The 24,985-nt window shown below is 37.5% G+C and overlaps 1 protein-coding gene and 1 non-coding gene across 2 annotated transcripts; one reads left to right on the top strand and one right to left on the bottom strand.

The window, feature by feature from the left end:
* Kifbp (kinesin family binding protein) lies at window positions 1-23,899 on the bottom strand. The gene is made up of 7 exons (XM_047554493.1): window positions 23,403-23,899; window positions 17,359-17,457; window positions 11,666-11,745; window positions 11,057-11,240; window positions 8,288-8,372; window positions 4,485-4,600; window positions 1-1,685 (listed from the first exon to the last, which is right to left on the bottom strand). The coding sequence occupies exons 1-7, from the start codon at window positions 23,826-23,828 to the stop codon at window positions 810-812; spliced, it is 1,866 nt and encodes a 621-aa protein (XP_047410449.1). The 5' UTR covers window positions 23,829-23,899; the 3' UTR covers window positions 1-809.
* LOC124985996 (U6 spliceosomal RNA) lies at window positions 12,787-12,891 on the top strand. The gene has a single exon (XR_007108921.1). It is a non-coding gene; the product is annotated as a U6 spliceosomal RNA (small nuclear RNA).
* Window positions 23,900-24,985: the final 1,086 nt, after the last annotated feature.

Raw genomic sequence — 24,985 nt, 5'->3', positions numbered from 1 at the left:
TTTTAATAGTTGAAATAAGTTCATTTATTATATTTCCAAGGTCTTTCCCCACCCTGTAATTGAGACAAACAAACCATTTTTACAACACTTTATAACAACATAACTTAGGGATTTTTGTTTTGGTCTTGTTTTTTTTTTTTTTTTTTTTTTTTTTTTGTACTGGGGATTGAACCCAGGTGTGCTTCACCACTGGGCTTCATCTGCAGTCCTTTTTATTTTTTATTTTAAGATAGGATCTAAGTTGCTGAGACCAGACTTGAATTTTAGCTCCTTCAGCCTCAGTCTCCCAAGTTGCTGGATTTACAGTTGTATGCCACCATGCCCAGTGTAACGTAATTTTTAGTATTTCCAAAAGGGAAAGATTTCTTTGGGAATTTAGGAAAGTAAATATTTTATTAAGAATTACTACAGGAAGTTACTTTTTCAAACTTAATGCAGTAACAGACTTGTCTACCAGGTAATTACCCAGCATTCTTCCTTGTAAGGAAATCTATCAAGTACTAGTCAACAAAGAATCTACATTTAGTAACTGAGGCAGGAAATGTTTATGCTTGAATAGGAAACAGGCAATCTAAAATACAAATTACATGTCACTTTAACAATGCAATTTACATAATTAGGCATAAATTATTAATTAACTTTATGTTACCTAAGGTCCTAACAAAGACTCAGATGATATGAATGAATCTCATGCTCAAACTGCATTCATCTGGCTCTGGAGTTGTAAATATCACAATGAAATTGGGCCTGTTTGACTACAGGAAAAAATCATTTCAATATTGCACATTTCCTTTCTTTAAAAACAAGGATTAAGTCAGTGCCATCTTGGTTCTGAATCTCTCCATTTTTGTTGGGAGAAGACTAACCATTTCTTTACTAAGTTCTAGTTCAACTTCTATTTCCTGGGCAGCCTCAGGATGCTTTTCACAGTAATCAACAATAAATTTGTAATGTTCCAATGATGTTGCCAAATTTTCTAGCTCTTTCTTGGGATCTGTAGTGATGATTTTGCCATAGAGACGAGCAACTCGAAACTTAGCTAACATGGCAGGGCGAAGAACATCTTCCCCTATATGCTCAGGAAATACTTTATTTGGGTCTCTCAAGGAGTCTAAGAAGAGTTGGTAGTACTTCAATGCTGACTTATTAAGATTATTTATTTTTTTTACAATGTGTGAATCAGGATCCCTTAGCCTGTCAGCAATGGCAACCTTCAGATCCATCATATCATAGTATGCATGTGCAATTTCAAACTGAATCTGTCTGTTTACCAACAGATAATACTGTGGATTCAGATCTACAATTAAGGGCTCTAGCATGGCTATTCTGCGTTTATGCATCTTGCACCGCCTTTCCATGTCAGTTTCAAAGAACGCAAGCACCTTGAACAGAGAACTGTGGTCTTGGACAACTTCAATATGGTCAGTGACATACCCATCAATCTGAAAGAACTCTTTTGCCTCAAAGACATAGTGCTGACCCAACAAGAAAAGTTCCCTGGCTTCTTCAAAATCTAAAGGTCTCAAATATCTCACTTTCTCTTCTACTGCAGAGATGGCATCACACAGTTCCCCAGTTCCAAACTGCACAGCTTTTTTCCTAATGCTTTCTTCCTCATCTAGTTCCTTTATCCTTAAAGCTCTAAGTTCAGACTGTTTGTCAAGATCAAGTTCTCCTATGTTGTCCTGAAAGAAAAAGATAAGTCATGGTTAAGTAGGTCACTCATCTCCAGGTGTCAAATAAAACTTAAAGAATAAAACTAAGAGTAAAGAAACAAAAACTTTTACTCTTCCAGCCTGGCTAAGGGAAGTACAATTTTTTTTGTTTTTTGTTTTCAGTGCTGGGGATGGAACTCAGGGCCTTGGTCATTCTAGACAAGCATTCTACCACTGAGCTGTCTCACCAGCGCACAGGTTTTATAATCTTAGATATCTTTTAAAACTTTATTCCAATTATACTAGAAATTCAAAAAATGTGAAAAAAGTATATAAAGAGATAAAATAGATAAACCACTTACATGTTCCTTATCCTCTCCAGGGAACTTAAACTATTTAACAGTTATTCTTCAAATAAGATAAATGCTGCAAATTTAAAGTACTTTGAACATCATGAAACATTATATACATGTAATCCATTAATTAGCATATTATTATTATTATTATTATTATTATTATATTGTTTTGTAGTGCTGGGGATTGAACCCAGGGCCTTACACAAGCTAGGTCACTGAGATACATCCCCAGTCCCTATATTTATTCTTCAACATTGTAGTAAGATTGTAATCTAAATCCTAAAAATCTTTCACAGTGATACCATGAAGATTATTGATATATTTATGCTATGAGTTATTTAGTGAAATATATTACACTTTAGTGTCTCTTTAAGACACTAAAAGACACTAAAGTGATGACACAGTTAAATCTACCTTCACCTTCACAAAGTTACCTTCCCTATCTGTTGGGGAGGGCAATAAAAACCACAAAAAGAGTTAAAATGATTAAAAAATAGAATATACTGGGGCTTGGGGTACAGCTCAGCAGTAGAGCAGTTGCCTAGTATGTGCAAAGCCCTGAGTTTGATCCCCAGGACCAGAGAGAGAGAGAGAGAGAGAGAGAGAGAGAGAGAAGAGCTCTTCTTGACCAATAAAATTTAGAACCTGACATTGTCTGACTACTGATCTTCCCAAAGACCTGCCAAAGCTTTCAATGCTTTTGCTTTAAAGACATCCTTTGAAGCCTGCTAGCTACCATCCCTTTCTAACCAACTTTGTCCTATATCACACTTCCTCTGCTTTGCTCCAACATCACTTGGCTTCTGCTGCATCCCTTCCAATGGCATCTTCCCTTATGCCATAGAATTTTTAAACATGCTGTTTCAGCTCACAGGAATGTGCCCCTTTTCTCCAGGCTAGGTACTTCCTACCCATGTCTGGAGGCTGCTTCAAATGGTATTTCCTCCTGTTGTGCCTTCTCATGGTATGTTTTTCTCCTTTGTGGAACTTATCAAAGTTGCGCTTTTATATGAATTCAAAGATCATGTCTAATTTTGTTCATTACAGCATCCCTTGAACCTTGGACAATGACTGGCATTGAGTTGGCATAAATAAATGCTTAAATGAAAAAAAATGTGCATGTTTTAAAGCTTGAAATGAAGAAAAAGATTTTCAGATAAACACTCAGATGATCAAAGGATGAAGCTGAAGTTAAACAAACAAAAATGTCAATTAAGGAAAAGCTGAGTAATTTAGTAGCAAGGCAAATATTTGAGTTTAAACTAATCAAATATAAAGTTCTAGTTCCCAGGATGGAAACAGCAACCCAATGAAGGGTAAAAGTTATGCTTCAGCCATAGTGCATTCCACTTGACACCATTACTTCAAATGCAGGTCATAAGTCTCTTAATCCTGTTTGTTCCCATACTCTCTAAGCTGTGTGCTTTCATTAGCCCATTCTTTTACTCCAATAGACCTTGAAATCCTCCTTTTTCCATAGTCTTCCTCACCTGACCAAAAGAAAGCTGACAGCTCTCTCTTTGCAGGTAAAAGTTCATGGTTCTTCTCCCTATATCCCTTCTCTCCCTAATATACCTCATCTTCACCTTCTTCCTCTAAAATAATCTCATTTTTTCAAGACTGATGTTTCTGGGATATTCCAGGCTAATCTAATTTGTTTAGTTTTCTTTTGTTCAGTAGTTTCACAAAGTTCTGTATTATTTACTATTAAAAATTATAATTTAATGCACACAGAGAAAAATGAAAGCACAATAATTCCCCCAGGAAAGTCTGTATATCTACACTGAATAGATTGCATCCAAATAATTTATTTCATTTTCCTCCTCAGTGGTTAGGAACTAGGATTCAGTATAGAATGACTATCAAGTCAAGTCCACAGAAGAAAACGTGATTTTTTTTCTTGGTACCGCAGGATGAACCTATGGGCGCTTTGCCATTGAGTTATACCCCCAGCCCTTTTTCATTTATTTTGAGACAGGCTGTCAAACTGTACCAAAGCAAAACAAAATAAAAACTAAGATAAAATAGATAAAGGAATAAGGTACTATAAAACAATTAGATACTTAAAACAATTAGGGATAACACAAAACAAATAATTTAGGAAGGGGCAAACAAAAATTCTATGGAATTTTAAAAAGAGAGAACATCTGTAGGGCAAAAAGAATTATTCATTCGATAATTACTTTTTGAGAACCTATTATGCCTGAAGACAATAATATAATAAAAATACGATGCAGATTCTACCACTCCAAGGAGCTAATATTCTAATGAAAGACAAGTCTGCATGGAAGAAGAGGTAAATTAAGATAGGCATTGAATAATTAGTAAGATAGGCAAGAAATAAATATAAGAATGTTCTATTTGCCTTCCATAAATAACACACAGTGAGCCCAAGGAGTATAATCCCCACTGTGAGCTTTTACTTACATCTTACTCATTTTAGAAAGAAAAAGGCAACTTCCGCCTAGATTACCTGCATGGAAAGCTGGGCATTCTGCATGAGAGTCAAACAGTATTTGATCCAGCACCTTGCTATTTCCCCTTTTCTTTGATGGTAAAGCTCTGGCACATCTCCTTCAGTTTCAGGAGCTAAAATTATATATACACATGATTTGTCACAATGTTAATGGTCACAATTGTAATTTTCATTGTGTACTGTATTCTTTTTTATATCACTTTTTTCTGACTATGGAAGTTGCAGATTTTCACTGAAGCAGGGGGAAAAGAAATTCCACCCCAAATCCTACCACTGGAGGGTACTCACTGCTATTATTTTTGCACTTCTCTAACTTTTTCTTACATTTTATGTACAAATGAAAATTACCTTAATTTCATTTGTATTTTCTTTCTTTTTTTTTTTAGTGTGGGGGGGCACTGGGGATTGAACCCTGGGGCACTTTATCACTAAGCTATAACCCCAATCCTTTTTTTTTTTTTTTTTAATTTTGAGACAGGGTGTTGCTAAGGTGCTTAGTGCCTCTCTAAGTTGCTGAGGGTGGCCTTGAACTTGCAACCCTCTTTCCTTAGCCTCCTCAGTCACCAGGATTACTTGCTAGGATTACAGGTCACCACACACAGCTTATCTACTGGATTTTGAACATAACTTTTCTTCATACATTATACTACTAACAGTTTGTCCATATCATTATCAACTTTTTAGCATCATTTTAAAGTATATATTCTAAACAATTAAATCAATATTTTGTATTTGAACCATTCTAATATAGGGAATTCATTATTTCTAGTTCTTTACTATTACAAATTTAAAAATGAAAATCTCCTTGCATAAATCTGTTGTGCATTTTGGATTATTTCCTTAGGACTGACTCCTGAAATGGAATTTACTAGGTCAAGATTTTATACATTTTTAAATGTTCTTAACAAATACCACCAAAATTATTTTCAGCAAATACCAATGATATTTGAGGAGGCTCACAGAAAGCATTTTAAAAATATTGGACACTCATTTTTTTTTCATCTTTCTTTTTTTTTTGTTTGGGGGTCTGGGGGGCTGGGGATGGAGCAGGGCTTTGTGTGTGCTAAGCACATGCTCTACCACTGAGCTCCATCCAAGTCCTCAGAGCTTTCTATTTTGAAGAGTGAAAACAAGTGATACCTCAATGGTGGTTTAGTTGTTATTAATATTCCTTTTGAGACAAGTGCCTTTTAAACTTCAACTAATCTATAAATAATCCAATGTAATAAAGGGGAAAATGAACTATTTAATTTGATAATGTGCATTTCTTTAACTCTTCAGAGCCTCTGCATTCTTCTAATCCAAAATAAGAACATTTAATTGTAAAAAACACATGATATTTTAATATCTAAAACCTCGAAACTATCAGCAATGCGAAGAGAGAGCCTACAGAGTGGGGGAATATCTTTGCCACTCATACTTCAGATAGAGCACTAATTTCTAGAATATATAAAGAACTCAAAAAACTCTACACAAAGAATACAAATAACCCAATCAACAAATGGGCTAAGGATATGAACAGATGCTTCACAGAAGATCTACAAGCAATCAACAAACATATGAAAAAATGTTCACCATCTTTAGTAATAAGAGAAATGCAAATCAAAACTACACTAAAATTCCATCTCACTCCAATTAGAATGGCGATTATCAAGAATACAAACAACAATAGGTGTTGGAGAGGATGTGGGGAAAAAGGTACACTCATACATTGCTGGTGGGACTGCAAATTAGTGCAGCCACTCTGGAAAGCAGTGTGGAGATTCCTTAGAAAACTTGGAATGGACCCACCATTTGACCCAGCTATCCCACTCCTCTGCCTATACCCAAAGGACTTAAAATCAGCATATTACAGAGATACAGCCACATCAATTCACAATACAGCTGCTCAATTGACAATAGCCAGACTGTGGAACCAACCTAGATGTCCTCCAGTTGATGAATGGATAAAGAAACTGTGGTATATATATATATATATATATACAATGGAATATTACTCAGCTATAAAGAATAATAAAATTATGGCATTTGCAGGCAAATTGATGAAATTGGAGAATATCATGCTAAATGAGATAAGCCAATCTCAAAAAAACCAAAGGACGAATGATCTCGCTGATAAACGGATGATGACACATAATGGGGGTGGGAGGGGGGCAAGAATGGAGGAAGGAGGGACTGTATAGAGGGAAAAGAGGGGTGGGAGAGGTGGGGGGAAGGAAAAAATAACAGAATGAATCAAACATCATTACCGTATGTAAATGTATGATTACGCAAATGGTATGCTGTTACTCCATGCACAAACACAAACAACATGTATCCCATTTGTGTACAATAAAAATAAATTTTAAAAAAATCTAAAACCTCTTAGGTTGGAGGCTGTTCAATGGTGAGTTACAGAATCAGAGGATAAAGAAAATGATGAACTTAATACAAAACCTGTTAAATGACTCAAAAACACATGCTGTGATTTTTTTAAATTTATTTTTTCTTTTCTTTCTTTCTGTTTTTTTTGGTACTGGGGATGAAACCCAGGGGGCTCTTTACCACTGACTCACAACCCCAGCCCCCCTTTTTTTGGGTATCAGGATTGAATCCAGGGGTGCTTAAACATGGAGCCACATCCCCAGCCCTTTTTAATTTTTTTTAGAGATGGGGTCTTGCTGAGTTGCTAAGTGCCTCACTAAGTTGTTGAGGCTGGCTTTGAACTCACAATCTTCCTGCCTCAGCCTCCCAAGCTGCTGGGATCACAGGTGTTTACCACTGCACCCAGCCCTTTTTGTTTTTTATTTAGAGACAGGGTCTTGCTAAGTTGCTTAGGGTCTTTCTAAATTGCTGAGGTTGGCTTTGAACTTGGTATTCTCCTGGCTCAGCCTCCCAAATTGCAGCCATCACACCCAGCAACTTACTTTTTTTTTTTTTTTTTTTTTTTTTTTTTGTGGTGCTGGGGATTGAACCCAGGGCCTTGTGTATGTGAGGCAGGCACTCTACCACTGAGCTACATCCCCAGTTCCAACAACTTATTTTTTAAGAGGCTAAATAAAACACTATATTTAAAAAGATATATATGAAGATATATCATTTATGTGTGTATTCTTCCAACCAAAAATGTATAATCTTGATCTTGGCGTAAGGAAACCCAGACAAACCACAACTGATGGAAATTCTATGAAACTGGCCTATATTCTTCAAAAATATGTGATAAATGAGAAAGGCTAGCCAGGTGTGGTGGTGCACGCCTGTAATCCCAGTGGTTCAGGAAGCTGAGGCATGAAGTTCATGAGTTCAAAGTCAGCCTCAGCAACTTAGTGAGGCCCCAAGCAACTTAGTGAGACCCTGTCTTAAAATTAAATATTAAAAAAGGGCTGGGGATGTGGCTAGTGGTTAAGCACCCCAGGGTTCAATCCCAGGTATGAAACAAAACAAAACAAAACAAAAAAGAACATTACGGAGACTATTGACAAAATAGAAATAAACACTATAGATAAACAAATGTATCAAATCAATGTTACAGTTCCTGAATTTGCTAACAACTCTATGATTATGCAAAAAGATATTCTAGTTCTTAGGAAATACACTCTGAAGTACAAGGGGTAAAGGAGTTTAATGTAGGTAATCTTTCAAATGATTCGGAGAGAAAAGTAAAATGTGATTGCAAATGAGGCAAATATTAAAATTAGTGAACTCAGGAGAGCATATATGGTAGTTCTTTGTTTTGTTTTTGTAACTTTTCTAAAGTTTAAAGTAATTCAAAATATATTTTTTAAAAAGCTAAATAATGAAACATGCACACATAAACTTACTGTCCTCTGTGGTTTGGATCTTTCCAGTTTGACCAAAAATAACATTAGCAGCTGATAAACAGTGCCTGGCCTCCATAAAGCATAGCTGTTGAGGAAATAAATAAGAACAAATATAGCTATTGTATAGTTTTATTTGCAACTGATACTTGCAAAAAGTTTATTAATATGGGAAAAACCATACTATTAGGTAAAATCTACTACTAAGGAGGCCCAGTGTAATTGTTAAGAAGGTATGAAATATATATTATATAGTATTATTGAGTAAATAGGTACCTCAGAGATTAAAATAGCACTGCCCCAAAACTCTTAATAATAACCCAAACTGGCTGAAAGATACTGAAGCGTAAGAACTAGCTCTCCTCATGTAACCAGTACATATATAGGAACAGCTATCATTCTAGACTTTACCTCAGCAAGACCTTTAGGTTCAGTCTAAAGAGCCAAAGTTCTATGCATGATAAATTCTTAGAACACTGACCATCTGTCAGAGGACTAAAGATTTAATTTTTATTAGATTTAGAGATTCCTTTTACATCCTGTAATTAAAAGGAAAAAGGAAATATTTTGATAGAAAGAGATTCCTGTTTTGTAAAATCTTTGGAATTTACAATGAGGCTTCCCATCAAGTTTTAAAGTCAATAGATTTTGACAAACGTTAGAGAAATGCTTTACTAACTCTTTAACACTTAAAGAGTTCATAATTCAAATCTGGGCATGAAAATCTTCTCAAATATTTTAAAAAGATCTCCTTGTTAATAAAAACACTGCATTTGTCATGTAAGTCATAGGCTCACCTGGCAGAAATACAAAGTTAAAGTCCAACTTTTAGTTGGAGACCACCATCATTAAATAGAACGTCTACTTCATATTCGTAAATATGAAAGACATTTAATGGTTGGCTATGACTTTAAAACCTCAGCATTAAATCCACCTCTCCATTACAGTGAATTTAGAAGATAACTTGGGAACAGTTGGGCAGCATGTACAGTATTAGCCCAGCAACACGTATACGTTAACATGTTGGTGTCAAATCTTGAAAGCCAAAGAAAGTTACAATTTACATAAAGAAACTTCAATTGTCCCTCTATAACCCCTCTATAGCCATCATTATCACTTCAGCTTTGTCCAGATTGGCTCCCTATAAGCAAACACTGCCAGGGTTAGTGAGTGCTTTGTGCCCTCTAGATGGCTGGTAAATGTGGGACTTTAGCACCTGCCAGGTAGGGACTCACCAAAGAGCAAAACTTCATCACTGGAACTGGATGAAGATGATAATGACACAAATGACAACTGCACTTTTAAACATGGTTCAAATACCTCTTTTTACAATATAACTTGGTTATAACAAAAACTTACAAAACACTTTGGTAAAAAACAAAAGTGTGGGGTGAAGGGGGTGTTCATGGAAATTAGTGCATGCTCCATGTAAGTAATGCTTAGCAACTTCAAATTCTTAATCACAGTTTACATTCATATCCAGATATCTTAGTACTATCAATATGCATGGAGTTTTAAGGGTTAATTAAAATCATAGTGAGAATTTTAAAGTCACTAAACAAAACAAACAAGGGGCATCCAATAGCTATAAAAAAAGGAGCCACAAGCAGAGGCACATTTTGATGATGTCCACAATGAAATGGATTCATGAGAATTAGGTTAGCTGAATGCTCTGATATATGCAGTAGCGTTACTTACACACTTGATCTTAGACCAAAGTCCTAGAAGCGATGCTGCAGTCACCACAGCCCTTTCTCTCCTGCTAATAGTTTTTCTGAATGAAATTCTGTGGGACAATACTTTAAACATAGGGCGCATTTACAGAACCAACACTAACAAAAAGTTTAAAAAGGACAAAGGCCCAAGGGTAAGGTAACAGGTAACCAAAGAAATGAACAGAAGGAACTCTGATAAGCAGAGAATTACCAAAATTTCAGAGAGCCTTGTGAATCAGAAATACAAATAAAGTAATTTTTACTAAGATATCTTATTAAGGATTAATAAAAATCTGGTTGGGAAAGGTGGTTTAAAAGCGTTTTAGTATTAGAAATTTAAGGACTGGAAAAAGAAATGGGTCCATTAAGAGTACAAGAATATGGTTGTGAGCAATTCCAAACAACAACTAAGAAGTCTAAATTTGTCCCTGTTTAACAGTCCAGAAGTATGTCAGATAAACCTGGAGCTCCAGAACTCAGTAGAGATATTATTATAGAGGAGTTAATTCTAAAAAATAACCGAAATGTATCACATGCTTTTATCAAAGCCCACATTTAACAGTCAACTTCCTCAGACAAATTCTCATAGTTACAAGATTACCATTACATAAAGATAAAGTTATATCTATAACAAGATAAAATCTGCAATTTAAGGTAACAAATCACTAAAGTGAATTGAAATAGAATGCCTATATAAAAAAAAGGGGGGCTTAGGTAACTCATAATTTTAGGGGCTAGCAATATGTAAGACAATGATAAAACTCAATATTTTAAGACTCAAAAGAATTCATGCAACAAAGAGCTACAGTATTTTAATATGCTGCAAAGAAGGTTATATTTTTTCAGTCTGATTTTACATCATAAAATGTAAGCTACCTGGGCTAGGGTTGTGGCTCAGTGGTAGGGTTATTGCCTACCATGTACAAGGCCCTGGGTTCAATTCCCAGTACCAGAAATAAATACATAAAATGCAAGTTACCTGTTTTCAAAAGATGGGTGTTATTGGTTTTATATTTATATTCACTATTATTCTCTGTTAGATAACTAACAAGCTTACCTTATTAATGTAAAATTGTGACAGAGTAGCAGCATTAATAGCCCACTCCATAGGATGGTAGGCATTATGCTCAAGCTGGCGTTTTAGTGTGCTGTGGCAATAATGAGCCGCCTTCTCAAACATTTCCATATGCTGGTAGACTTGAGCCAGGTAATATAGGTTATGAGTATAAACCTTCTCAAATCTGTGAAAAAAAAATCAATATTCACATAATGGCTTATACTTTATTCAGTAAATTTCACATATATTTATCTTGTTGTTCTTTTCTTTTTTCCATCCCATGGTGCTGGGGATTTGAACCCCGGCCTTTCCACTTGCAAAGCTAGTGCCCTACGGGATGGCCTATATCATCAGCACTCACATATACTTATCTTGATCCTCTCACCAACACTTTGAGTTATATTTGATTCTTGTATCTGCTTGACAATTGAGGAAACTGAGTCTCAGATTTGGACTAGATCATTTAACTTGTAAGTGACAAATTAAAGTTTTATTTATGTCAGAATATACACTCTGCAACCTTGATAAATGCTGCAAAGTAACAAACATTGTGCTTTTTTTGAATAGTCACCCTGTGTGGAAATATCTGTGATTTCTAAATTTACTAACCTTTTTGATCTCTCTTGTTCAGTAAGTTTCTCTTCTTCAGGAAGAAAATGCTCAGTAGGATCAAGAGGAGGACTCCCAATCTATGAACAACATTAAAGGAAAGCTCTTTCAAATTTCAAACTGTAAACACCTAGCACCCTCTTCTGGAGGAACTGGAAATATCCATTCTAAAAGCTCAACAGAGGCATGCTAGCTAGCCTATGCCTGTAATTCCAGTTACTTAGGAGGCTGAGTCAGGAAGATCACAAATTTGAGGTCAAACTGAGCAATTCAGTGGGAAATTGTCTCAAAATAAAATTTAAAAGGGCTGCGGATATAGCTCAGTGGTAGAGTGCTTGCCTAGACTGCTAGAGGCCCTCAGTTCAATCTACAACCTCCCACAACAAAAGCTCAACACACCTTAAACACCTCATTTTTTTTTACTAGTTCATGTTACCCATGAAATCATTTTCTTAACCATAGTATCCAAAAGAGTCAACGCATAAAAGATTGCCTAACAGCTCATGCTTGGCAAAAAATTTAACTGCTACTGTAGTAAAACTGAAAATATGAAATAAATCCAATCTGCTTTTTTTTTTGGGTGCTGGGGATCGAACCCAGGGCCTTGTGCTTGCAAAGCAAGCACTACCGACTGAGCTATCTCCCCAGCCCCTCCAATCTGCTTTTTAGAGATGTATTTCTTTTTCTTTTCTTTTCACTTATAATCTAGCTATGTTGCCCAGGCTGACCAAAACACTTGGGCTTATCAATCTTGCCACCTCAGCCTCTCAAATAGTGGGATTATACGCAGGTGCTACCACAACCAGGCTTAAGATGTATAATTATTTGATTATTTTAAATCTTAATTTTTATCTAGTAAAAAGGCACTTTAAAAAACATACATAAACTGGGGGCTGGTAGAGTGCTTGCCTTGCAAGCACAAGGCCCTGAGTTCAATCCCCAGACCTGCATAAAAACAAAACAAAACAAAACAAACAAACAAACAAAAAAACATAAACTGGGCATGGAGGCACATGCCTGTAATCCCAGTGAACAGGAAGGCCAAGGAGGAGGATCATGAGTACAAGGTCAGCCTCAGCAATTCAGTGAGACCCTGTCTCAAAATAACAAATAAAAAGGGTGTTTGTTTCAGCAGTACATATATTGAAGTCTGAAACGATTTACAGAAGAGTAGCATGTTCTCTGTGCAAGGATGACACACAAATTCTGAAGTGTTCCATATTTTTATGAAGCAAACTATATTATATGCATTTATGAATATGTCAAAACAAACCCCACTATTTTATATAACTGTAATGTACTAACAAATATTTTGAAATAAATTAAATAAAAAATAAAAATAATAAAATTAAAAGGGGTATGGTTCAGTGACAAAGTATCTCTGGGTTCAAACCCCAGTATCTCAAAACAAACAAACAAAAAAACAATACCTACCTCATAAGGCTGTTTTGAAGACTGAGTTAATATCTATAAATCATTTACAATATTATCTTAAGTATTCCATAAGAGCAGAGCAGTTAACCTCTGCTTCATTCTACTTTTATGAGAAGTGTCCTATCTACAAGTTCATCCTTGTTTTGTTTTGTTTGTGGCACTGGGGACTGATCCCCAAGTCTCACACATGCTAAACATGTCACTCTGCAACAGAGTTACACCCTTGGACCCCATCCTTGCTTTTAACTGAACTCATTAGGCTTCAAAGCTGCAATGTTTTCCATAAAATATAAGATCTTACACTCTGACATAAACACTAGAAGCATCACAGCTTGTGCTCCTTGAACACAGAAAATAAAAACCAACACAGGAGCTAGGTGCGGTGGTGCACACTTGTAATCCCACTGGCTCAGGAAGCTGAGGCAGAAAGATCCTGAGTTCAAAGCCAGCCTCAGCAATGGTGAGGCACTAAGCAACTCAGTAAGACAGTCTCTAAATAAAATACAAAATAGGGCTGGGGATGTGGCTCAGTGGTCGAGCGCCCCTGAGTTCAATCCCCAGTAACCCCTCCCCCCCCAAAAAAGAAGATAGGAAGCAAGGTCAAGGCAGACACAACTGATAAGTAGTTCTTTAGAAACCTCCTCAACAGTTCTGAGGGTTATTTAATAAGCTCCTCCTCCATCCAGATGAGGAGAATTAATCAACATGTTATTTTATGTGTCTACTTCACTGATAAGGCTATCACACTTCATACATAACACCAACTAGGTCACTTTTCAACTCAAATAGAAATATAACCACGTACAAACAGTTTTGCTATAGGTTATGCTTCCACATTAACACTCGTCTTATTTTTTTATTTGTTTTTGATTTTTGGTACTGGGACTTGAACACTAGATTTAACAAAATACTATAGGTCCTTAGTATCCTTATACACTAGCAATTTCAGGTATGAGAGTGTGAGATTAAAGCATGAAAGGAAGCCAGGCACAGTGGTGTACGCCTATAATCCCGGCAACTTGGGAGGCTGAGGAAGGAGGATAGCAAGTTTGAGGCCAGTCTCAGCAATTTAGTGAGGCCCTAAGCAACTTAGTAAGACTCTGTCTCAAAAGTTAAAAAATAAATAAAAAGGGCTGGGGATGTAGCTCAGCAGTAAAGCTCTCCTGGATTCAATTCCCAGTACAAAAAACAAAAAACAAAAAACAAAAAACAAAGAAAAGAAAGAAAAAAGAAAAAAAGAAAGTGAAGCCACCAGGATTTGCTCATCAGTTGGATAGAGTGGAGGAATAAGAGAAGTCTCCAAAGTTTTTAGGTCTCAACAACTGAAAGAAAGAATTAGTGTTTGCAGCAAGAGAAAATGGGTAGTAGTGGGGATTATCAGGAAACTACTTTCAAACAGTAGTTTTAGAAATATCTACTCCACAAAAACTGCAAATGTCAGCCTGGTATGGTGATGTACACCTGTAATCCCAGCTACTTGGGAAACAGGCAGGAGGATCTCAAATTTGAATTCAAAGTCAGTCTGGGCCACACAGCAAGACCCCATCTCAAAGACAAAAATAAATAAATAAATAAATAATAAAGCAAGCAAGTTTACAGAGTATGGAATCACAGAGGTAAAGCTGGAGATAAAATTTAGGACTATCAGTAGAGATTATTTGCAATGAATGTACATGGAAAAAGGAGAAAAGTCCAAGGACTGAACTTGGGGTACTCTAGTGTTCAGAGGTTGAGGAAATAAGGAGGAAACATTAAACATCTAAAAGAAAAACGGGCAAGTACAGTCCTAGACACCAAGTACAAAAGTGTTTCAAGGGCTGGGGATATAGCTCAGTTGGTAGAGTGCTTGCCTTGCAAGCACAAGGCCCTGGGTTTAATCCCCGGCACCACAAAAAAAAAAAAAAAAAAAGGTGTTTCAAGGAAGACTGGTCAATTGTGCCAAAGGCTAATGACAAGTCAAATAAAATGAAAGTAAAAATTTACTATGAATTTAGCAACCTGTAGTGAACTTGAAAACATAGTGATTCATAACCAACCTCAAAATACCCCTGGTTATTTAAAGAAATGCTACAAATAACCTCAAAACAAAATTAACTAAAATGTTTTTTAATTTAAAAAAGAGACTACCAACTTTTAGTAGGCAAAAGTTTATTAAAACTGTAATGAATCCATTAGAATTTCTGTACATAAAATTTCTTAGGAATGTAGGCACATGCCTGTAATCCTAGTGACTTGACAGCCTGAGGCAGAAGGGTCCCAAGTTTGAGGACAGCCTCACAACTTAGTAAGAGTCCGTCTTAGAAATAAAAAATAGAAAATGCTCGGGATGTAGCTCAGTGGTAGAGCACCCCTGGGTTCAATCCCCAGTAGTGCACATGCATTCACACACACACACATTTTTGGTTTTTGTTTTGGTACCAGAGAATGAACACAAAGGTGGTTTACCACTGAGCCACACCACTAGCCCTTTTTATTTTTTATTTTGAGACAGGCTCTCACTAAGTTGCTTAAGGCCTGGCTAAGTTGTTGAGGCTGACTTAGAACCTGCGAGCCTCCTGCCTCAGCCTCCTGAACCACTGGAATTATAGGTGTACACCACTGCACCTGGCTCACACACAAGTAAGTTCTTAAATGGAAGCTATGTGTTTACTAACTACAATTTCACCAATTTCATACCCTTCAGTAGTCAAGTATTCTGATGGCTGAATTTAGCAAATATGTTTTTGTACATTTTTTTTTCGTGTTGGGGTTTGAATCCAGGGCTTCATACATGCTGGGCAAGCAATCTATCATTGAATTGCATCCTAAGCATGTTTAGTCTTTCATGAGGTACATTTTTTAATGTAATGAGAGCTCTTTACTAATAAATTTTTAAAGCAGATTACTGACAAATAGTAAGTCACAGAAAATAATGTAATTTCTTATATTAAAAAAGTTTATTAAGGAAACAGTAGTTTCTCACCTTTGCAGGGCTGTGAACTCCTAAAGTGAGTTTTCAACCTACGTTCCCCAGAGCCCTAGAAGTTGTACAGCATTTATTTTGTACTACCATGGTAGGGAGGAAGGAATTTGCAGTAGATCGAGTAAAGGGTCTTTTCTTTTTTTTTTTTTTTTTTTTTGGTGCTGGGGATCGAACCCAGGGCCTTGTGCTTACAAGGCAAGCACTCTACTGACTGAGCTATCTCCCCAGCCCCGTAAAGGGTCTTTTTTAACCTCCATTTTTTTTTTTTTTTTTTTTTTTTTTTTTGAGATGGGAGTCTCACTATGTTTCGCAGGCTAGTCTTGAATTCTTGGGCTCAAGTAATCTTGCCTCAGCCTCCCAAGTAGCTATAACTAAAGACATATATCACCATGTGGACTCTAATCTGCTTATTAAACAGTTTTCATATGCTTCATTTCAGAAAGGTTTCATAGGTTTAAAAAACAAAAGGAATCACTGGAAAAAATCACTGTTCTGAAGCAGTGTCTCAGAGTACAGGACTTAGACTAGCAGTATAAGCATCACAGGGAACGTGATTAAAAATGTAAATTCTTGGGAAGGGGGTATAGCTCAGTGGAAGAGCACATGGCCCTGGGGTCAATCACTGGAAAAAGAAAATTCTCAGGACTCATCCCAAAACTACTGGAAGCTCAACCTGCTGAGTTTTAACAAGTCCTCCAGGTAATTCTGCATGCTAACCTCATGCTAACCTCAAAGATTAAAGATATTTGGTTCAAGTAGTTCTTATTTGCTTTCCTTTAGGCACAGCTATTTGCAGTGGAAACAAATAGAATTTTTAGATTATAAATGCAAAAATATGCAAATAGTATATTCTAGTCTAACACTAGAATATTTCCTGTATAATTGTATTTAGACTAAAGTTGCCATTATATTCTATCCAAGGATTGATTAATTGATTGACTGATTTTGTGGTACTGGGGATTAAACCCAGGGGTACTTTATCACTAAACTAAACCCCCAGCCCTTTCTTTATTTTTTATTTTGAGACAGGGTCTAGCTAATTTGCTGAGGCTGGCCTTGAATTTGCCAACTTCCCGACTCAGCCACCTGTGTAGCTAGGACCACAGGCATGCACCACCAAGCCTGACTAATCAAGGATTACTTTTTAAATCTCCAAGTCTGTCATGTTTTGGCTATTATGTGGATTTAGACAGCTCTATAGAGAAGTTCCAGGATACAACCAATATTATGAATGAGGAATTCCTCTATCAATTCTTAATTTCAATTGAAACTTAAAAAACTATGACATGTAACATACCTCTTTCATATATTGATTATATAGTGCTTCTGATGATTCTAGGTAAGCCCGTGCAGTTTCAATTTCTTCTCTTTCAGACCACAAAATACCCAGGTTATTCTGAAAAATAAAGAAAAGAAAAACAATAATGATATGAGACTTCCAATTAAAGTAATTACATAGTTTCAAAGTCAATGTTTACCAACTGAATAGTACTGGAATTTGATTGACAATTAATTAATTACTCACAAAAATATCAGCCATATGTAGTATAGTGACAATTGCTAAAGTAGATACCCAATGACCCCTGCCTCCTAGTATTCATGCCCTTGTGTAATTTCTTCTCCTTGCATATGGACTGGATTTTGTGACTGGATTCTAATGAACAGAATATGGCAGAAATGACGGAAAATTACTTCTAAGACTAGGCTTTGAAACAAGGTGGCAGCCATCATGTGTTCTTCTTGCTTGCTTTCAGGAAAGCCAACTGCCGTGCTATGGCCACACTGTGGAAAAGCTCATGTGGAAGCTGGTGTGGTGACCCATGCCCATAATCCCAGACACTTGGGAGGTAGAGGCAGGTGATTACATGTGCAAGGCCAGTCGTGGCAACTTAATGAGACCCTGACCTAAAAAAAACAGGAGTTGAGGATGTAGCTCAATGGTAAAGTGCCTGGGTTCAATCTCCAGTACCACCAAAAAAAGAAAAGAAAATGCATGTGGAAAAGAAATGAGGAAGGTCAACAGTTTAAGACATTCAGACAAAAAGCCAATAAGAAATTAAATTCTGCCAACAATCATGTGAATAAGTTGGAAGTGGACCTTTCCCCTAGTAAGAATCCTCAAGTGGGTCCCGGCAGGTCAACAATGTGATGAGGAATACTAGCTAAGCCCTGCCAAGATCCCTGAGATAACAGAGACCCAGATGACCCAGAGAGTTAGGGGTACAGTTAAGTGGTAGCGCGAGTGAGGCCCTGAAGGCCCTGAGGCCCCAAGTACCCCCAAAATAAAGATGAACCAGAAACATACAATACTTTCAAAGTACAAAAAAGAAAAAAAAAAAAAAAAAGTAACAAAAAATAAAACAAAACCCTCAAAATACTACAGTCTCCTCCAGAGACCACTTTAAATAAATATCTTATTTATTTAAATACTCTTACTGGGCACAGTGGTACATGCCTGTAATCCCAACTACTCAGGCAGCTGAGCCAGGAGAACTACAAGTTCAAGGACAACCTCAGAAACTTAGTGAGACCTTGCCTCAAAATAAAAAATAAAAAGGGCTGGGGATCTGCTCAGTGGTAGAATACCCCTGGGTTCAATCTCCTGGACAGGAATAAAAAAATTTCTGAAGATACTATATGCCTTTTTTCATAAGTTAAGTCGGATTCCTAAATGTTTGCCATTTCAAACAATACAGTTTGTGTTTCCAGAGTTCTTAAAATTAGTTATGTAACTGTACCCTGTCAGTATTGATCTCTTTTTGATTTTCATTACACCAACTTCCTTCTTCTATCATAAAGGCTAAAGAGTTGACTGGATTTGGGGTTCTATCCTAAATAACATTTTTTGGGAGGGTACCAGGGATTGAACTCAGGGGCACTCCATCACTGAGTCATATCCCCAGCCCTATATTGTATTTTATTTAGAGGCAGGGTCTCACTGAGTTGCTTAGCATCTCACTTTTGCTGAGGTTGGCTTTGAAAAGTATATACATATGTCAAAACTCATCAAACTGTACGCTTAAAAATGTGCAGCTCGGGTTGGGGATATAGCTCAGTTGGCTGAGTGCTTGCCTAGGAAGCACAAGGCCCTGGGTTCAATTCGCAGCAGCACACACACAAAAAAGTGCAGTTTATTGCATGCCAGTTGCACCTTAATGCAGCTGTGAACAATAACAATGGAGTGGAATGAATGACCCACTAATTCTGTAGAAAATTTTACTAAAGTTGAAGTAATCAAAATGATAATGCCAGTATGTTGCTAACAGCAAAGATCATAAAGGAATATGAGAGAATAATTATTCCTAAGGCTCTCAGAACCCAGTGAAGGTAGAAGGGGTGTCTTTTTTGATAATCTACAGGTTCTGTAGTTCATTCCCAAGAAGATATCAAATTGAGACAAAGCAGTTAGAATATCATCAATTCCCTTCAACCTATACTTTTCAACTTTTTCATGTTTGTATATGTATTTACATGTATTATACATACAGACTTCTTACATATGTATATATGTACATATGTGTAAATATATGTAATCTTGTACAAAAACTGAAACAGTCTATATAATTCTAAACAGGCTTATAGTCTTCTCCCTCCCTCTTAATAGTGACTTCTTTCTTTCTTTTTTTCTTTGAGATGGGATCTCCCAAGGATCTGGGATTCTAACACATATGTAACTGGCAATTTTTTGTTGATAAATATAAATCACTATTTTTATTGATTTCATAGTATTTTATATAGATGTAACAATTTAATCAATCATATCCCCACACTCATATTTATATTATTTTCCTTTATTAATAATCAACAATGCTGTGATGAACATTCATTTTCACACGTGTTTAAGTATTTGTCTCAAATTACTTTTTTCTTTTTTGGGGAAGGAGGAAGGGCAGCTACAAGGGATTGAACCCAGAGGCATTCTCCCACTGAACTATATCCCTAGTTCTTTTTATTTTTAATTTTGACAGGGTCTTGCTAAACTGCTGAAGATGGTCTAAAATTTCCAATCCTCTTACTTCAGTTTCCCAAGGAGCTGGTATTACAGGCACATGCTAGCCTAAAATTACTTTAAAATAGTGATATGGAATTTTTAAGTCAAAGTCTTAAGAGAATGTTCAATATCAGCTGGGGTCCTCCAACCAATTCTATGCAGCTGGATATCAAAGAATGACTCTTCTGTAAGATGTCACAATTTTAAGACACACAATTATTTTATATATCAAGAAAACACTAACTGGTTGTGGTGATGCCTGCCTATAATCCCAGCAGCTCAGGAAGCTGAGGTAGGAGGATTACAAGTTTGAGATTAGCCTCAGCAACTTAGGGAGGTCCCAAGCAACTCAGCAAGAACCTGTCTTTAAATAAAATACAAAAAAAAAAAAAAAAAAAAAAGGGCTGGAGATGAGACTCAGTAGTTAAGTGCTCCTGGGTTCAATCCTGGTACCGAAAAAGAAAGAAAAAGACAGAAAACACTGACAAGTAAATTATAAAACTGATAAAACTGATCAGCCATAAGATGCACCCCAAATTCAGACATTGGAGATGTGTGCATCTTAAAATCAATAAAATACAGCTGGTAGGGTGCACACCTGTAATATCAGCTACTTGGGAAGCTGAGTTAGGAAAATTCCAAGTTCAAGTCCAACATGGATAACTTAATGAGATCCTGTTTCAAAATAAAAATAAAAAAGGGATGGGGACATGGTAAAGCACTTGTCTAGCATGTGTGAAGCACTGGGCTCAATTCTGACTACTGCCAAAAAATAAATAAATAAAATAAAATAAATAAACTATAGTATATACTAATGATACTACATTAAGGAAGATTCCTAATTCTAAGTCTTTGTTTGAAATATTGAAGCAAGTTTAAATGTTTATTAAGGTTTTATGTTATACAATTAAAGAAAAATTCAAATAACAGGTTTTGTTTGAATTCAACGTTTTGTGAATTTCATTTGATCATTCATCCACTCAAATAATATTTAAAATATGCCTACTATGTGTCGTGTACTGGGCTATAAATGGTGAACTAACAGATGGATTCCTTGTTATCATATGGCTTTCAATTTTACTGGGCCATAATAAAATACAACTTATACACAATTTCCTTCTAAACTTTGAGATTCTTCTTAAGTTCTACTTACCATATGATCAATTTTGGTAAATGTTTCCTGGATCACAAACATTACAAACTATAACTCCTGGATGAAATGGTTTGTGAGTCTATGCAAAGTACCTAGTACCCTGCAAGTATGACAAGTTCAAACATATTTATATTTATTAATTTTTACTTATTTTGGCAGTGCTGGGGATAGAATCCAGGGCCTACTAATGCTTGCTAGGGCCTGGCTCTGCCACTGAACTGTATCCCCAGTCTAATATTTGTGTCTGAAAGTGTTATGTTCCCAACACAGAATGTCAAAATGTCAGATTTACTTTTTTTTTTTTTTGGTACTAGGGATTGGATTGAACCCAAGAATGCTTTCCTACTGAGCAACATGCCAGTCCTTTTTAATTTATTTTTTTCATTTTGAGACAGGATCTTGCTAATTGCTGAGGCTGGCCTCAAACTTGCTGTGATACTCCTGCCTCAGCTTCCTGTGTCTTTGGGATTATAGGCATGCACCATAGCACTCCATAGATTTACTTCTTTTTATGGGCATAGGTGGGTAGTGCTGGGGATGGAAACCAGGGGGTTTAACCACTGAGTCACATGCCCCTTTTATTTTTATTTTATTTTGAGACAGGGTCTCACTAAACTGCTGAGGCTGGTCTTGAACTTGGAATTCTCCTGCCTTAGCCTCTTGAGTTGCTGGGATTACAGGCATGAGTCACTGTGCCTACCTCAGATTTACTTCTTAATAAATCATGCATCAAATAAATAAGAAAAAGGAAGGACAAAAATGGTTCAAAGAAAGTTACTAAAATGAGGTGATTTTGGGGGCTGGGGAGATAGCTCAGTTGGTAGAGTGCAAGCTTGCCTTGCAAGCACAAGGCCCTGGGTTCGATCCCTAGCACCCAAAAAAATAAAAAATTTAAAAAAAAAAATGAGGTGATTTTTAAAATATATTCTAAAGAATGGGTAGAAATTCCCTGGAGAACATGATAACAATGGAAACTGAAGATTCTGACATTTTGTTTGGAATTAAGAGTGTACTCCTGGGGTTTGGAGTTGTAGCTCAGTGGTAAAGCCCTGGCTTATTAGCACCTGTAAAGCACTGAGTTGAACCTCAGCACCACACACAAAAAATAAGTAAAATGAAGGTATTGTGTTCATCTACAACTAAAAATAAAAAACAAACAAACAAAAAAAAAAAAAACCAGAGTGTACTCCAGTCATTCTGTGGCATTTCCTTGAGAATTTAAGTTGATGATGATTTTGGTACAGGGGTTAAACCCAGAGGTACTTAACCACTGAACCACATCCCCAACCTTTTTTATTTATTTATTTTTTTAATTTTGAGACAGGGTCTTGCTAAGTTACTTAGGGTCTCAATAAATTGCTGAGGCTGGGTTTGAATTTGCGACCCTCCTGCAAACAGCCTCCAGAGTCGCTGGGATTAGCAGTATATACCACAGTGCCTGGCAAGAGTTTAAGGTTTAAACTACTTTGGAGCCAGGCACGGTGGTGTAAACCTCTAACCCCAACGACGTGGGAGGCTGAGGCAGGAGGATAGCAAATTCAAATTTAGTCTCAGTAACTTAGCAAGACCTTGCCTCAAAATAAAAAATAAAATAAAAACGGGAAAGCGGACTGGGGATGTAGCTCAGTGGTAAAGCTCCTGGGTTCAATCCCTAGTACCAAAAATAAAAAAGAAATAAATACAAAATAAGTTAGTTCGGATTTTTTCTTAATTGAACAAACAGGATTTGAACGACAGTGGAAAGCACATTACAACGGAGGGGTTTTGGAAATCGATGCTTTGCCTACGATTAAGTAGAGTAGCAAGTAAATGATGTTAGAGTGGACGATGGGGGTGCAGAGGAGTTTGGAAGCCCACGGTGGGAGATCTAGTAACAACGCAATAAATACTTTTTTTTTAATTGTAGATGGTCAAAACCCTTATTTATTTTTATGTGGTGCTGAGGATTGAACCCAGTGCCTCACACATGCTAGGCAAGCGCTCTACCACTGAGCCCCAACCCCAGCCCCCTTAAGACTTTTTTTGAAGGCCATAGAGAGCCCGTCTGGGGCTCATCCCGAAGCTTCAAAAACATGGGGGCACGCGGCGTTTTATAACCCTTGCCCTCGGCCACCGCCAGGGCTCCTCCGCCGGTCCCCGCGTCCCCGCTCCCCCGGAGGGTGCTGGCAGCGCAGCGGCCGGCCGGGCTCGCTCTCACCTGTGCCTGGATGTACAGCGAGATGCAGTCGTGCGAGAGCCGGTACCGGCGCAGCAGTCTCAGGCACTTCACCAGGTGCTCCTCCCCCGCCGACAGCTCCTCGGTGTCGATGTGGTTCACCCCGAGGTGGAACTCGATCACCGCCAGCCTCACCGCCCGCTGGGCGACGGGCCCCTCGGCCTCCACCACTTCGGTGGGCAGCCCCAGGGCGTGGTCACCCCCGCCCAAGCCGTCTTCGGCCTGAGGCCGCTCATCCTCGTCCTCAGGCGCTGGGCCGAGCAGTGCCTTGACCTCCTCCAACAGTGCTCGGGCGCTATATTTCGACTTGTACGGTTCCTTCTCCGGGTTTTTATGCAGTTCCACCCGCGACAGGGTCAGAGCCGCCTGGAATTTCTCACGAATTTCGACCCACGGAACGCACGCCATAGCGGCCTCCACAGCCTGGGAGAGCTCAATGCTTGTAGTTGGGACTCCCGCCTTCCTTATGCTTTGCGACACTTCACTTACGGCCCTTGACGAGTCCGGGCCGCTGAGGAACGGTAACCAATGAAGTTCGTCAAGGGAACCGCAATATGTGATTCTGGCCAATGGGAAGACGTTGTGGCGGTCATTATAGTAACCGTCGTCATGGAAATAAAGTTGTCAATGAGGCTTTTCCCACCTCCTGCAGTGTAAATCTTGTCTCCACACCAGGAGGATGTAAGTACAGTGTGTATGTAACGTCCAATATCGTATTACTTTAATGAAACATTTCGGTAGACTGTCTACAGAAGTAGCATACTCGCATTAGCTGACATAAATTGAAAGGCAGAAACCTTTGAACATTAGTGTATAGCCCAGCCTATGACTGGATGAAAATTTCTTTTAAGAAAGTCTCTAAATATGGCCAGGTGCGGTGGCGCATGTCTGTGATCCGAGTGACTTGGGAGGGAGGCAAAAGGATCACAAGTTCAAGGCCCACCTGGGCAATCTAGTGAGAAGGTCTCAAAAAATAAAAAGGGCTGGGAAATGAAGTTCAGTGGTAAAGCATCCTTGGGTTCCATCCGCAGTACCGAAAATGAAAAAAAATATAAAACCAAAATGTTGAAAATTCTCAATTTATGAAGGGTTGTATTCATTTACAATTTCCAGTACTGACAATTGAACCCAGGGGTATTCTAGCACTGAGCTATATAAAATGTTAACATTGGTGGAAACTGGGTGAAGCATGAGAACCATTATTTTGGCATTTTCCTTTCGGTACCTGGAATCAAATCCAGAGCTTGCACATACTAGGCAAGCACTCTTACCCCTGAGTTTACAATCCCAGTCTTTTTAAAATTTTTTTGAAGACAGTCTGGCTATATTCTCAGGTTAACCTTGAATTTGGCTATATTCTCAGGTTAACCTTCTGCCTCCGCCTCTCAAGTAGCCGGCAATATAGGCATGCACTACCACATCCAGCTATTTCTGCAACATTTTTGTAGTTTAAAATTACCTCAAACCCAAAATAGAATACATTTTATAAAAATTACAAGCAATGTTTTTAGAGAATTCGATGCATTTTGTGAATTCTATGCAATTCCAATGGAAACATTTAAAAA

The sequence above is a fragment of the Sciurus carolinensis genome, chromosome 5, assembly GCF_902686445.1.
Source record: "Sciurus carolinensis chromosome 5, mSciCar1.2, whole genome shotgun sequence".
NCBI lineage: Eukaryota > Metazoa > Chordata > Mammalia > Rodentia > Sciuridae > Sciurus > Sciurus carolinensis.
The sequence above is the reverse complement of the archived record's forward strand: the minus strand, read 5'-3'. Positions and strand labels throughout refer to the sequence as shown.

Excerpts from the sequence above, each read along its gene's own strand:
- Kifbp (XM_047554493.1), bottom strand. The coding sequence starts at position 23,828 with ATGGCGTGCGTTCCGTGGGTCGAAATTCGTGAGAAATTCCAGGCGGCT. Across the intron at positions 17,458-23,402 it reads CGCTGTACATCCAGGCACAG|AATAACCTGGGTATTTTGTG; the intron begins GTGAGAGCGAGC and ends TTTATTTTTCAG. Across the intron at positions 8,373-11,056 it reads CACAATTTTACATTAATAAG|CTATGCTTTATGGAGGCCAG; the intron begins GTAAGCTTGTTA and ends TTTCCTCAACAG.